This window comes from Loxodonta africana, chromosome 13 (assembly GCF_030014295.1).
Source record: "Loxodonta africana isolate mLoxAfr1 chromosome 13, mLoxAfr1.hap2, whole genome shotgun sequence".
In the NCBI taxonomy this organism is placed as follows: domain Eukaryota; kingdom Metazoa; phylum Chordata; class Mammalia; order Proboscidea; family Elephantidae; genus Loxodonta; species Loxodonta africana.
In genome coordinates, this window is record NC_087354.1 from 65,817,489 (window position 1) to 65,833,916 (window position 16,428).

At 38.7% G+C, this 16,428-nt stretch overlaps 1 protein-coding gene across 1 annotated transcript in view; it reads left to right on the top strand.

Annotated features, from left to right (window-relative positions):
- The window catches only part of HHIP (hedgehog interacting protein), a 111,493-nt gene that overhangs the window by 90,186 nt on the left and 4,879 nt on the right, over positions 1-16,428 (top strand). Inside the window, exon 11 of the mRNA XM_064267542.1 lies at positions 714-795. Coding sequence (XP_064123612.1) covers positions 714-795 — 82 coding nt within the window. The remainder of the gene's footprint in view (positions 1-713; positions 796-16,428) is intronic.

Below are 16,428 nucleotides of genomic sequence, written 5' to 3' on the forward strand. Positions count from 1 at the left end.
GTCATTTAGTCCTTTGGACTAATATTTTCCTTGTGTCTTTAACTTTCTTCGTTCTCCTTTGCTCCAAGCAGGATGGGACCAATTGGTGTATCTTAGATGACCGCTCACAACCTTTTAAGACCCCAGACACTATTCACCAAAGTGAGATGTAGAACATTTTCTTAATAAACTTCATCATGCCAATTGACCTAGATGTCCCCCAAAACTATGGTCCTCAGGCCCCAGCCTCAGCTACTCTGTCCCTCAAAATGTTTGACTGTGTCCAGGAAACTTCTTAGCTTTCGCTTTGGTCCAATCGTGTTGATTTCTCCTGTATTGTGTGTTGTCCTTCCCTTCACCAAAGTTGATCCTTGGGAAAGGCCCTTCTTTTCAACTTCTAGTAGCTGCCAACAATTCTTGGCATTCCTAGGCTTGTAGATGCATCTGTTCCATCATCACATGGCTTCTTCCCCCTGTGTCTGTCTTCCTCTATTATAAGACACCACTCAGAAGGGATTAGGTTTAGGACCCACCCTACTCTGGTATGACCTCATTAATATAACAAAAGAAAATCTTTTCTCCAAAAGGCTCACATTCACAGGTTCAGGGATTAGGAGTTCAATATACCTTTTTGGGGAACACAATTCAATCCATAACATATATATAATTTGCTAGGCAATTGGAAGTAAGGCCTTGTGATGCTGTGAATTAACTTATATTTCTCTCTTCAACAGGTGAAGTTTACATTTTATCAAGTAGTAAAAGTATGACCCAGACTCACAATGGAAAACTCTACAAAATTGTAGATCCCAAGAGGTGAGATTAATTTATATCCCTTCAAGTCAAGTAATTCTTCTTTAAGTTATTTTAGTGCATTCAAATTAGTGACAGAAGAACTGCAATTAGCAGTAAACAAATTAGTGACAAAAGAACTGCAATTATGTCCTTTCCATATGTTCAGCACCGTCCTGAGAGGGTCTTGGGTGCTAGCCTTGACTGTGCTGACCTCTAAGAGCCTTATTGCTACCACACATTCATGTTGTTCTCATTGTCATCGGAGAGCAGCGTTGTGTTTTTGGGATCAGAGTCCTCAGTTACAAGCCAACAGAGGACCCTGATGTAAGACAGTGGCTCAGGCTCTCATGCTAGAAGCAATGAACCAACCAGTTGCTACTGAGGTGACTCAGACTCATGGCTTCCCTGTTGGTGTCAAGGTAGAATTCTGCTCCAAGTGTTTTTAATGACTAATATTTTGCAAGTAGTTGGTAAGACCTTTCTTCTGAGGTTCCTCTGGGTAGACTCGAACCTCCAGCTTTTCAGTTAGCAGCTGAGTGCATTAGCCATTTACACCACCCAGAGACCACATTAGAAGCAATAAACTCTCCTTTTTTTTTTTTTTTTTTTGAGAAAACTAGAAACATGCTGACAGGCATTGCATCTGTTTAGCATGAGTTTTGTTAGGTAATCAGGATAAGTTATTTTGGCAGTTCAACATCTGAGCCTCATTTCAAAACTATCTGAAAGAAAGCTCACAGCGCTCATGGAGACTGCTGTGACCTAACAAATGAAAACTGAAGAAGCACTTTGTTATTTGCCTCAGTAAAAGGAAGATTGGAATGTTTTAATCCTTTAAAGAATATGTTTATCCCACCCCTGCTTCTCCTTACTCACCCACCCACCCACGAAAACTTGAACACACTCACGCAACTTTCAAATCATCTTGAATCATAATTCATCTTTCATTTCATGGATGAAATCTGATCAGAAGCTGCTAAAATTATATATTGTCAAGTAGACATTAGTCATATGTTAAAAAAAAACTATAACAAAACCTAAGTATCCTCACAGATAAGACTGTTGTTGAACACTAATGGTTGGCAGATTCTTTAGCCATGCCATGCTGTAAATTTCAAACTCTTTCTATTTTATCTTCATGAGCCCCTTTGCAAATGAAAATTCTTGAAATTCAAATCTCTTTTAAAAGAGTAAATTCTAATATTCTGAAACGTTCACTCAAGGCATTGATTTAGTTCCATTTTAAAGACATCATTTGTAAGTTAGAAATTATGTGACATGTTTTTCTGAAGAAGCCACTGACTAAGGAAACATGACAGAATTTCTTAACACTAGACATCTATAGTCAAGAACTTGGAGCAAGCCTATCCTAGGACAGGGAGTTAATTGGTGTGGTCCCTTGCCCCTTTTCCATATGACAAAACCCTATCTTTCCTGAGGAAAAACAATAGGTGGGCACTGGCTACAGCCCAATTCTAAATAGTCTCTCTGCAGCATCACATATTCTCATCTGTCACACGCTGAGAGCATTACTTCTCTGTTGAATAGTACGCCTTTTCTTCCACAACAGGAGAGGTACCCGTCTGTACATTGAACACAGTGGGGGGGTTTCTCCACTTGAGTGTGAAAGCAATGTCCTCATTAGAATAAATGAAAATAAATAAATAAAAAATCAGACACTTAGGTGATTATTGAAGTTGGCAACATTAAAAACAAAAATCAAGTTAATGTTAATTCACGAAATAGCGCTCTAATGATGCCTAGGGATTTCACTCAAATCTAATGGAATTGGTTTCAAAATACTCACTGTTATTCCATTAGGTTTGTCCAAGTGATGAAATCCTTTTGCAAGCTTCCTGGTAGTATTATCATTAAGTCTCCCTCCTCTTCACAAAAGCTGCCCTCCCTTCATTTGGATTGTTTAGTCTGTTGGTGGGTGAGTTGAGGTGAATTTTACACCTTCAATCCATTATTAGTATCTAATTACCAGGGTTGCCATAAGGGACCTTGGCTTTGTGATCTTAGGGCCTCCTCTAGTAGGGTGGTCTCCGAGTGACATACCTGAAAGGCCTGACTTCTCATTATTCTGGTGAGTCGTGTCATGTGTGGGGCCAGGGTTAAGATTTGTGTTTGCTTTTGGGAGGTGGGGGGAGTAACAGAGTCCCAGAGACACTGTCCTTGTATATAGGCGTAGGCATAAATCTCAAAATTAAGCTACCTATGAGAAAACCAATGTTTTCATAAACATTTGTTGGGAGCCTCATGCTGTTTCGATTTGGATGCCAAGGTTTAGTATTATAGCTTTTCTCTCTAGATGAGCTGAAGTTGTATATAAGCAGAGACCTTAGCATGTGAGCGGGATTATTTTGGGAACACTAGCTAATTACCAGCATAGTAGTGTTCAGAATGTCTGCTTCAGAGCAAAACTGTTTTTCTAAAACTTGAGGGAGAATTTGAAGAAAGAGCCTCATCAAGTAAAAAAATAGAGAGAGAGAGAAAGACATTTCTTGTTATATCAACAATCTAACTTTCAAATTAAACTCTTAGCTTAATTGTATTTTTGTTGAGAACCCAGAGTTGTTAGAATAATGTTTTCAGAATAACTTGAGAACATCAATTGATTTGTGGCCCTAGAAGAGAATAACAGGTTATAAAATTTTATATTCTATATTACATGTCATAGACGTTATATTCTAACTATATGGTTTATGTTCTTTCTTTCTGTTTTCCCCTACACACACAAATACACACACACACAAATGACGAGGGGGTTTAGAAAATGTATGCAATATCTTTTACGTCATTCTGGCAAAGCAGATGAGGTTCTGGTACTACTACCTCAGCCTGTTAGGACAATTTGGTCTAAAGCTATATAAGAAATCGTTTCCAAATCATTTTCAGAGGAGAACCTTCTCAAAAAAAAGGATGGCAAAAAAGCCTGTTATAAAAATCAAGTGCCACTATTTATAATGAAAAAAAAATAGAAAATAAAAAAAAGAAGAAGAAGAATACAACCAGACATCCCTAAGGCTTAACTAGAACTCAGGAGTTATTTAAGAAAAAAATTTCCCTAGGGAAGCAGAAAAGAAATGAATTTTGCCTCTGTGTTAGGACAGTGAACACACTTCAAGAATATCTTTAGGGTTAGAACAGGGGCATTTTGTGGCAAAGTAGAGTTCAAAGCATTACCCAACACCCAGCTGGCTCAGTCAGCTCTGGTTATTAAAATCAGTTGCCATGTTGAGTGAATTTGGACTCATGGCGGCCCCAGGTATGTCAAAATAGAGCTGTGCCCCATAGAGTTTTCTAATGGCTGATTTTTGGGAAGTAGATCACGAGGCTTTTCTTCTGAGGCCCTTCTGGATATACTTGAACCTCCAATCTTTGAGTTAGCAGCCAAGCGTGTTAATCATTTGCACCATTCAGGGACTCCTCAGCCAACTCACAGGGACCCAAAAAGCCGCTAACACTGGGTTGTGCATGACCTGGTCTGGGGAGATCCTTTAGCCAGCAGTTCCAGACAACAGATTTAGATACATTGAGCAAAAAAGCTGGACAGTACTTTTAATTACCTGGGAGTGCCAGCTAAGACTAAGAACTTGGCATGAGTCTGTCCTAGTAGGACAGGGAGTCAGTTGGTCTGGTCTCAGTCTTCCTCACTGTGTGACCCTGGATAAGCCATTGTACCTTGCTGCTCCGCCTTAGCCGATCTATAAAGCACAGACCATCATTCTGCCCCCGCCTAATTTCTGTGGAGGACTGTGAAGGTAAATTAATACATAAGATACCTTTAAAGAATATATTTAAAAGGCTAAACTGTATAGTATTGTTGGTGTTCATTTCATACATTCAAGAATTCTTTCTCAACTTTTAAGATTCTCTTAGTATTAAAATTAGGGTAAAGGTCTCCATGAAGCTTTAAAGAGCCAGTAATCCCTAGTTTTTAAATGCCCATGTCATGCCTCCGATGCTTGCTCTTTATTAAATTTTTTCAGAAGTAAATAACTGCTCCCAGAGGGTAGAAATTAAATTCTGACAAAGTGATATAACTTCCGAGCTTTATTTTTACAAGACACAAATATTTTCACAATATTGACAAAGATTCTTTAATTTTTGTTTCAGATGACCTTAAAGCAAATAACCTTTTCTCCTTTTTTTTTTAGTGCTTCCAGGATTATGTCTCCAGGAATGTGAAAAACAAATTTATTATTCATTATGCTGATCTAATTACAATGTGCCCAGTGTTTCTATATTTTAACATATCACTTATCTATTACCCAGTCAAATCACACAGACCATTCTCTGGAGAGGTCTGTAAAGTGATACCGCAAATTCTAGGCTTGAGAATTTTATTTTACAGAAATGTTGTAATGTTGAATTCCCAAACTCCTTGGTGACCAATATGAAAAACTGCCTCCTACCCGCCCCTGACCCGTGGGCCCACCGACTGCCGTTTGCTTGTTTACTTCTTAATATCTTCATCCTACCCCTTATTATGCTGGATGCTAAAGAGTGCTTTCTTTAGAAAATCACTTCATAAGGGGAAGTCGGTTCTGTGTATCTGCTGCATGTGTCTCAGCAAGCCAGCAGGCAGCCCTGCCATCCGAAAGAAAGTCATACATAATAGAGCCGCTTTAGCCCAATAAGCCAGTCTAGTCCCAATTCATCAGTCAAAGTTTTATGCAAGTGGTCCCCCTAAGTTGATAAATTCCCACAGTGCCTGTTGACCCAGCTGCCAAGTCCTCTTGCAGCAGGTGGTGTTTTCACGGCCACCCTGACAGTGATACAAACTGTTTAGCAGCTCCATTGACCTTTCAGCTATTAACAGGGATACGGGCTCCACGAGGGACTAGTTTTCAAACATGACAGAATTTCTTAACACTAGAGGTCATGAACAAGTATATGCCCTATAAAAATTCATTCAGCATGGTGGATTTTAAGTCTAAAAGACAAGGAACCATTTTCCACATCTTTGCTAGTATTATTGTTGTTCTGCATATCCACTAACCAAAAGTGGATATACGCTCATCTGCTACCTTATATATATTTGTTCTTAAAATACTGTATGATACTTAATGTACTATAAATACCCTCTTAACTAACAAATCTTTTCTAACTGCTATGTAACATTTGAAATTTTTAAGGTGTATTACGAAGAGTGGGACAAGATTAGAGTCAGAACTTATAATGAATGGATGAGCATGCATACATAACATATGATAATGGCCTGAGTATCACTGGGACTTTATTCGTACTATAGGAAGATTTGCATATGTTTATGTATGTATATATGCACACCTAAAATACTCAAGCAATCTGTGCAGTGTTACACAGGACTATCACCTGTATCAAAATAATTGAAAATTTATAGAAATAATTATGAAAAAAAGTATCTATATGACCAAGTTATTTTAAAATATTAAATATTTTAGGGTCACTATGAGTCAGAATCGACTTGACAGCAGTGGGTTTGGTTTTGGTTTTTTATATATATATATGTATGACTTTTGTGTGTATATCCTATTTCCTGGAGATATGGCATGCAACCATAGCATTCAGTGAAATTTTCTGCTTTATGCTAATTAAAATACCTCTTTAACTATCGCTTTAGAATGTTGGAATATCAGCTCCTATAGTAATTATGGAAACCCTGGTGGCATAGTGGTTAAGAGCTATGGCTGCTAACCAAAATATTGTCAGTTCGAATCCACTAAGTGCTCCTTGGAAACTCTGTGGGACAGTTGTACTGTGTCCTGTAAGGTTGCTATGAGTCGGAAATAACTCCAAAGCAACGGGTTTTTGGTTTATAGTAATTATACAAATTGCTATGAAAACTTGATTGATTGCAGCTTAAAATGACATTCATTTAAAGAGGCATAAAACAGAGAATATGAATTTAATGAAGACTGTTTTTAGAAATGAGACTCATTTGTTAAGAGTCAAAAACTCTTAAAAGCATGGCTTTTTTGTTTGCTTTTGTTTTTGTTTTGAATCCCATGCATTTTTCTTTCTGGACAGTGGTGAAAGTCTGATATTATTAGATACTCTAAATATATACTTTTATTGTAAGGCAATTTATTATCAGATATTGCAATGCCTGAGATAGACAAGTTCAATTATGTATTAGATATGTTTAAAGCAGTCACACATTGTGAAAAGATGTTTTCTAAAGGAAGATGTTAGTTTATAAAAAGGAAAAAAAACTGCATCCTAGTATCACTTGTTTACTAATTTATTTTAGTTGAGTTAAAATATTCATTCTTTAAATGACTTTTAATAACTGTTAACATTGTCAGGTGAATCGAAGAATGCAACATCCAAACTTAGGAAACTGCCACCATAACACTCTTCAGAGAGAATTTAAACGGACGTTTTTGTGTTCTTTTAAAGAACAGAAACTTGTATCAAATTTTTACTTCCCATTTAAGACATTGAGTTATATTTAATCTTTCCAGCCTCACTGGATATAAAATTAAACTATTAGTAGATCTACAGCTTTATAAGAGGAAAAAAAGAAATAAGGGGTTATTTTTTAGAAGATTTCTAAAAGAAAAATGCCCTAGGCTTTAAGTCTTTTGAATAAAGTTGTAATTAAGGTGTTCCTTATTCTATTTTGTTAATACTAGTTGTCACTATTCTGAATTAATTTCATCTCAATAAAAATGGATAAACTCAGGGGAAAAAACTCACTGGTTGGATTAAGTTATATAAGCATTAAAAAACCTATCTCTTTTCCCAATTACAGACATATCTAATGTCAAGTTTAACATTTTTATGTATTATGGCTTATAAGTTTTTAAGTTAAAAAATTGATTTTGAACATAAAATTCCGAACAGAGTATATTTTCCTCTTTATATTAGGAAGTGATGGAATTGGCTTTTTGGTAATAGCATAATTTCTCAGTTTTTATTTTTTACCATATTAGAGTGCGTATGGAGATAAACCAAGATTCCTGATGTAATCAATTGCCTTTTTTTTTTTTTTTTGGCATGTGTCCTGTGTTTAAGATATTGTATTATGTGTTATGGAGGGAGAAAATGAATGATACCTTGCCTGACCATTTAAGAAGCTTATTTTTACTTTAATTAGGGAAACTGTGTATACTTTTGAAAATTAAATAATATTTTCTGAGATACTTGACATTTGGAGACAAAAGATTATGTCAAAACATTATACATTATAGAGGTTATGAGCACTGAGGTGAGTAAAACTTACCGCAGTTTGGCTTCCCAGTTCAGGCTGTTCTACTATAGCATAAATTTCTTTAACATCAGTTAGCCCATGTCTGCATAGCATAGAAGTTATTTTAAGTAAGTGTAGCTAGAATAAAAAAAAATAGTGAATAGCAAATTATAAGGCAAGGAGCAAGCCCTCAGCCAAGCTGTTTTACAGACAGAAAGCCTTCTGAGCTTCGTGTTAAGAAAATTCAAAATTAGTTCCTGAACTGGGTGTCCCTCCCCACAAGAAGCACCCCTCCAGCGTGCATGGCTCCCTGCAGTTTGCACTTCCTGCTGAGTTCAGAGATTCACTTCCATTTTGTTTTGTGTGTTTGTTCTCGCCTTCCGTGTGGGAGACTCTGGTTTGATTCCTGGCCAGTGTGCCTCATGCACAGCCGTCTCCTGTCTGTCAGTGGTGGCTTGCCTGCTGCTATGATGCTGAACAGGTTTCAGCAAAGCTTCCAGGCTAAGACACACTAGGAACAAAGGTCTGGTGATCTACTTCCAAAAATCAACCAGCGGAAATCCTTTGGACCACAATGGTCTGCTCTGCCATCAGTCATGGGCTGGTGCAGGACCAGGCAGTGTTTTGTTGCAGGGGATGGTCGAAAGTCAGAGCCTGACTCCGTGGCAGCTAACAGCAACAACAATAGTCCCCCTGAGGCAGCCTCCAGCTACGCAGAGGTGAGCTGCTTTCTGGTTGCCCCAACTGCTTCCCAAGATACCAAGTTTTCTTGGTGTTTGTGCTTTGGTTACAAAGTACCTTGAGGGGTCTGCTCCAACCCTCTTTTCTCCCTTTAACCCTGTTATTTTTAGTATGTGGATTTTGTGGAATGCAAGATTGTTCAAGAACATGTACATTGAATTAAACTGGAGTTGCCTGTTTTTCTGTACTCATCGTTGATAGTCATGGTTGATAATTCTGAACATAGGAAATTGCAAGGCAATTTACTATAATTAGACTTTGTCTTTTTATCCAAAAGTAGGTGAAGTTATCATCTAGCTTCATTAATCATTTCTCCTAGATTGTCCCTTTAAGGGAATACATAACGTTCATTTCCTGACTTTCCCATGGGAATCAATACATTGAGTTAAGCTGATAACATTGAATGAAGGAGATCCACCCACCCTTTCAGATATTTGTGTGTGTGTGTGTGTGTGCGCGCGCATGTGTGTGTGGGGGGGGTGTTTGGATAGTGAGATTAATAGACTTGAGCTATGGCTGCATTGCTATCTTTTCCTGGAGTACTAGAACCAGTTGAGTGGTAAGAACACTGGGCTAGAAAAGAGTCCCAGAACTATCTGTCTGAACACCACTTGATTGGTTCATACATTTCCCAATCTTCTAAATCTAGGGATAGCAACACCGGCCCTGTCTCGTGATGATAAATTGAACATGAACGTTATATATATTTCATTATTTTTACTATGGTTAAATCTTTAACCGTAAAACAAAATTAAGTGGATATTTGTGAAATTTCTGATAATCTTAATAGCACTAGGCAGCAAACCCATGGCTCTGCTTCCTTTGAGTTTAGCACCAACTCAATCCCAAACTTCCTAAATATGAAAGTTAATCAATACTTTCTGTGAAATTATGTTCATGTGTGAGGGACAAGACTTTTAAATCCTAGAAGACTTCAAAATGAAGACATCACTGGTCACAGAGAAGACAGGCTAGACCCAGCCCCATTTCCCCAGCATGTTTCAGAACAGAGAAATGTAGTACTTCGAGCCACTGTCCAGAAATAAGGTAGCGCATTGGGTTTACCCCATTCAAAATTAGAACTTTAGAAATATTTTGTTGCTGTTAGCTGCCTTGGGGTCGTCCATGACTCATAGCAACCCTGTGTACAACAGGAGAAAACATGCCCAGCCCTGCACTATCCCGTGATCAGTTGATGATCAGGCTGTTGTGATCCAAGGGTTTACATTGGCCGATTTTCAGGAGTAGATTGCCAGGCCATTCTTCCTACTCTGTCTTAGTCAGAAAGCTTGGCTGAAACCTGTCCAGCATCACAGCAAGATTCAAGCCTCCACTAACAGACGGGTGGTGGCTACGTTTAAGGTGCATTAGCTGGGAATCAAACCTGGGTCTTCTGCATGGTAGGCAAGAATTCTACTACTGAACCTCTTAGAAGTGTGTTGTTGTTGTATGCTGTTGAGTCGATTCCAATTTACAACAACCCGATAGGAGAGAGAACTGTCCTATAGGGGTTCCTAGGCTGAAATATTTATGGGAACAGATTGCCAGGTTTTTCTTCCGCAGAGCAGCTGGTGTGTTCTAGTCACCAACCTTTCAGTTAGCAGCCAAGCACTTAACCATTGCACTACCAGGGCTCCTTATGTGGTACAACTAAAAAAATGTAATATGTTACATAATGTACTAAGTTCAGATATATTCTTGAATTTAAGTTTTCTTTCCCTTTATTCCAATATCAGGGTTACTCAAGACATGTAAAAAGATTTTTCCGAAGCCTTCATATGATCTAGTGTAACAGAAATCACTCTTTAAGAGTAAAATGAAAGCAGTAACTTTTGAAAGATTAAATTTCTTAGTATATTTCAAAGAGTACTTGAAAAATACTGTCAGGAAATTTCTATTGCAGTCTATACTGCCATGAAGTCCCAACGTGATCAACATTGCATGGTTACACAGGAATAGACTCCATTTGCTGTACTCTCCTACCTGGAATATAATTGTTTGAAGAATGTATAGAGCCCTGCTGGTGTAGTGGTTAAGAGCTATGACTACAAACTAAAAGGTCAGCAGTTCAAATCCACTAGCCACTCCTTGGAAACCCTATGGGGCCGTTCTACTCTGTCCTCTAGGGTCACTATGAGTCGGAATTGACTCAACAGCAATGGGTGTGAAGGCATAGGATTCCCCTCAACCAAATTAAATTTGTGGTGCAGATGGCTTGGTCTTGACTGCTAACCTAAAGACTGGCAGTTCAAACTCACCCAGAAGTGCCGCAGAGGAAAGGCCTGGTGATTTCCTCCCAGAAAGATTACAACCAAGGAAGCCCTGTGGAGCAGTTCTACTCGGTAACACATGGGGTCGCCATGAGTCAGTCTACTTGATAGCAGCAGATTTTACTGTCATTTTACTAGCTGCTACCAAATGGCTGTGTAGTCACAAAACATGCTATAAATCCATCAGACACCAGATTTCAACTCCTGGGTAAACTGACACTGAACAGGGAAATGTTCACATGACCAGGGTAAACTCAGAGACTATCCAAACTGAAGAAAATTGTGAGGGGGAAAAAAATCAGTTTGTGTATTGACCTTGGATAAAGGTACAAATGTGAGTTTTTTAAAAAGAAGACGCAGCATTGCATTAGTGCTTATCCCTAGGGCTTAAACCATACCGCTGGGAAGCAGTGAAGTCTATCCCATCATGAGAAATTTTCCCCTTTCCTACCCTTTTTTTAGGTAAAAATGCTGAGTACTGGTTTTAGAAATAATGAGTGGTCGGGAATATGCTGTATATGAAACCGCTTACAGAGTGAGGGAATTCATTAAACCTTAGATTGTGCGTGCCACACAGACTGCCTCCTTGTGCAGAGTGATCCTCCCTTCACTTCAAAACACTGCCCAGTCCTGTGCCATCCTCACAATCGTTGCTGTGCTTGAGCCCACTCTTGCACACACTGTGTCAGTCCATCTCATTGAGGGTCTCCCTCTTTTTTGCTAACCCTCCACTTTACCAAGGATGATGTCCTTCTCCAGGAACTGACCCCTCCTGATAACAAACGTGTAAAGTATGTGAGCCGTACTCTCTCCAGCCTTGCTTCTAAGGAGCATCCTGATCTATTTCTCTTTTTTTCCAGTAACGTGAATTTAAAATCTGGGCCCTCTAACAAAAATTTCAGAATGTCCCCCAGTGTAGCCTCTTAACCCGTTGCCGTCAAGTCGATTCTGACTCATGGTGACTCCGTGAGTTACAGAGTAGAATGTGAGCTCCACGGTGTTTTCTTGGCCATAATCTTTCTGGAAGCAGATTGTCAGGCCTTTCTCCCACAGTGCTGCTGGATGGGTTAGAAACCGCCAACCTTTCAGTTAGCAGTTAAACGAAAACGACTTGTCTCACCCAGGGACCTTCCCTGTGAAACACACACACGTAAAAGACAAAATAGATTTGTACAACACTCACTCTGAAGGACAGGGCCTGCTCAGACAGTATTTTTCTCTGTGCTGTCCATACAAATACACAGAGGACTTCTCATTTACTGATTTACTTGTTCATTTATTAAGTTAAATATCATTAAATTGAAGCCATCCATAATTTCATCACCCAAAGACATCCACTGTTGGCCTTAGCTATTCACAAAAAGCCATCACGTATGTGTGTTATAAATTAATTATGCTTCTCAACTTCTTCCTTTTTTCAAGAAAACATTCAAACCTTTATGTTCACTATGCAATGCCAGCCAAAGTAAGTTTCTAAGAAAATGTCTTAAATTTCTGAAAACAATGTTTTTACATAAAGAGCTTTGGGCAATTTTCTGCGCTAGCCTTTTGCCATTTCATTATTTGTCATGTGTGAGAAAATTAAGAAATATGCTTTTCTGATTTAAACTAAGGCTGAAGGCTGTGGAGATAAACAAATGAGTATGATCTATTCTTTATTATAGGCCTAGAGACCCCTTAGATAAGTTTTCCATTTTGAAACGTACCTCTGACTTCATTGAGTAGAGCTAAGAGTCCAAAAACTAAAGAAGTACTTGTGGAAAAGAAGAGCAAGCCTATTTAAATGGTTCTTGTTAGACCATACATTAAAACATAGGTATATAATCTATATTTTGGATCCCATCTAGATGTGTGTATATAGTATTTATGTAAGATGGTCTATTTCAAGGTAACACTTATAATTAAGTTCACATTTACTTGTTTCATTCCCTTTCTTTTTCTCCTCATTCCACCCACAAGGACACTATTCTTTTCAACAAAAGGGGGAAATGACACCAGCACAAACAACGAACGGAGGGGGATGTTTGGTGTCACCAGAAATCTTTGCCAGACTTCACCAAATTCATTACTAGAAAAAGTGAATTTTGATACATTGACTTAATTTTCATCTGGAGGAGTAAACAATCCTATCCCTTTATGTCATGCTTAGTTTGACTTCTTAGCCTTTTGTTTATTTACTATGGTTATAGTTAGTATAAAAATGCTTCATTTAAAATGGATTTAACCATGCCTTAGAAAATTTTGAAAGACTTGAGTTAATTTAGGCAATAGAGAGAAATACAGCTAGTGTTTCTTAGTTTTAGGCTTACAATATAAAAGTATAGCAGTTAAATTTTTTTAAATAATATTTTATTGTGTTTTCAGTGATAGTTTACACAGCAAATTGGGTGCCCATTTAATACTTTCTACAGGAACTGTTCGCTGACATTAGTTACATTTTTCACAATTTGTCCACATTCTCTTTCATTGTATTCTGGTTGTTCTGTTCCCAGTACTCTCGTTCCCCTGCCCCCGTATCTTCTCATTTTGCTTTAGAGTGATTGTTGACCTTTAGGTCTCATATAGATGGTTTTCTAATGGCACACTGTACTCAGGAATAATATCCTTTATTTTGTGTGCTAATCCGTAATTTTGCTAAAAAGTGATCTCAAGGAACAGTTTCTGTTCAGGGTTTAAAGAGTATCTCAGGGCGATAGTTTCAGGGACTCCTCCAGTCTCAGATGGTCCAGTAAGTCTGGACTTGTTAAGAATTTGAGTTTTGCTCCTCATTTTTCTCCCATTCTATCTGGGTCCATCTATTGTGGCCCTGATCAGAGCGGTCAGTAGAGGTAGCCAGGCACCATCTAGTTCTGGTTAGCAATTAACCCATTGCCGTTGAGTGGATTCTGACTCACAGTGACCCTACAGGACAGAGTAGAACTGCCCCATAGGGTTTCCCAGGAGCAGCGGTGAATTCAAACTGCCAACCTTTTGGTTAGCTGCAAACACTTAACCGCTACGTCATTAATGATATCCCTCCCCTAAATAGTCCATACATTCCTAATACCTTTGCCCAATAACATAAAAAAGAAACAACCACCCTTTAAAAGTCTGTATTCTTATTAATTTCATTCATTTGTTCATTCATTCTTTCATTCAACAGATTTTTATTAAGCATCTTCCATTGCTAGGCACTCTTCTAGGTCCTGGGGAGACACAAAAGAACAAAGAGAAGTATTTGTCCTCATCAAGTTTATATTCAGAAAATATATTTGAGAAAGTTAATACTATATACTTTCAATTCAATTTAATAAACGTGTATTGAATGTCTATATAGTATTTCCTTAGCTGCTATGAATATAAGTAGCATGACAAGATGAAATATTTGAGTGGCCTAAATGTCATCTCCTTCCTATAATGTCCCACAACCCTAAGCTAGTTGCTCCCTCGTCTGTATTTCTACGATACTTCATACACGTCTGTGTCATAAATAAGGATCACACCAAATTACACTTTTGTGTTTGCATGTCTGTCTTCCTTGCTGTGTTTCTGTGAGGATCAGGACCTTGTCTGGTTTATGTCCTACCCCAGTGAAGAGCATGGTCCTTGCCTGAGTGAATGACTGGACTTGGAGAGGATTGACTATGTAATTTCTGCCCTCAGAAAACTTTCGTTTCAGTGGAGACGGGAAAGGGAGATAGGATAACCCACTCCCTAAGAGAAGGGAAGCTTTTTAAGAAACAGGCTGTCTTTTGTGTAATTTTCATGTTAAGCAGTCTCTGATAGAATAATAGTTTCAAAGGAGAGGAATTGCTTAACATGCTAAGTAAGGAATGTTATTTATCAATTACATTAAAAAAAAAGTAATTTTCCCAGGTGTTTTAAATAAAAACTTAAGGGGATCATAATGTTTATATATGACAGCCTCAAGGGCTTGCATAAGCTTAAGTAAACAAGCCCAAGTATGAGATAATTACATTCGCAGATAGATAGACGTTTACTGAATCTTAGGCAAAAAAAAAAAAAACGCAACTGAGAATCCCCTCTGTAATCTGAGTTTCCACATACTGGAAAGTTTGGTGAAAAATGGTTCAAGCATCTCCTGGAGGATCAGCAGGGAACTAGGATCAGGTACCCTGTCATGAAGAACTGAACTTCAGTACTAGATCCCTATTCATCTTGTTGTTATTCCTTTTCCCAGTGCACACAGATCAGTGCTCCTACCCTTGGCCTCAAACGGGCAACATCTTCTGGTTGTTGTTGTTTAACTGGAGTTACCTCCATCCCTGATCTAAATGGTGTCTTCTGTGTAGATTCATTGGATCAGGCTGAGACTATCTTGCGGAGCACATGTGCGCTATGTGCTTGCACATTTGCATCACCTATAACATGGAGTGGAAACCCTGGTAGTGTAGTGGTTAAGAGTCCGGCTGCTAACCAAGAGGTCGGCAGTTCAAATCCACCAGGTGCTCCCTGGAAACCTTATGGGGCAGTTCTACTCTGGCCTACAGAGCCGGCATGAGTTGCAATGGACTCAACGGCAACGAGCAGGCATAACATATAATATGTTTTCGACACACTCTACTTCTGAGTCTGTTTCCTTGAAAAAGTCAGGAAGTGGGTAAATGAGTCAGTACTAAACAGAAATAAGATAAAGACACGCATTAAAATGTTAAAATTTTAGTCACCGGTCAAATTAGCATAATACCTGATTGCTGAATAACCACTAACCACTTACCATCAAGGTGATTCGAACTCATGGCGACCTCATGTGTGTCAGAGGAGAATTGCGCTCCACAGGTTTTCAATGGCTGGTTTTTTGTAAGTAGATTGCCAAGCCTTTCTTCCTGTGTGCCTCCGGGTAGGCTCAAACCTTCAAACTTTCGGTTAGCAGGGGAGCGCATTGATTGTTTGCACCACCCAGTGACCCTACTTACTGAATGGCATGTGGTAAATGATCTTGGACTGTGACTCAGAAGAGCTTCCTGATTACTGAAAAACTGCTCTTCTGGTGATCAAAAATGCCACCACCGTCTCACAGATAAAATCAGACTTTTATATGGGAAAAAAATCAAGCCACCTCGGGTGTTCAACAAAAGCAGAACCAAACCAAAAACCCACTGCTATCAAGTCGATTCTGACTCATAGTGACCCTGTAAGGACAGAGTAGAACTGCCCTATAGGGTTTCCAGGGAGAGGCTGGTGGATTCGAACTGCTGACCTTTTGGTTGTCAGCCAGGCTCTTAACCACTATACCACCAGGGCTCCTCCGCAATAACAAGGCCTAGATAATGTCCTGGTTTTCACTGGCATAGCTAATTAACATTTTCCTTACTTTACATCCCCCTCGACAGCACTAGGTCATGGTGGTGGTGGCCCTGATTTCCATAGAGAAGACTCTTGGAGACACATGGGAAATATTTTTAATGCTTTCTGAACGAAAATATGCTCAGTCCATGAAATGCCTTAAGGCTCTTTGAC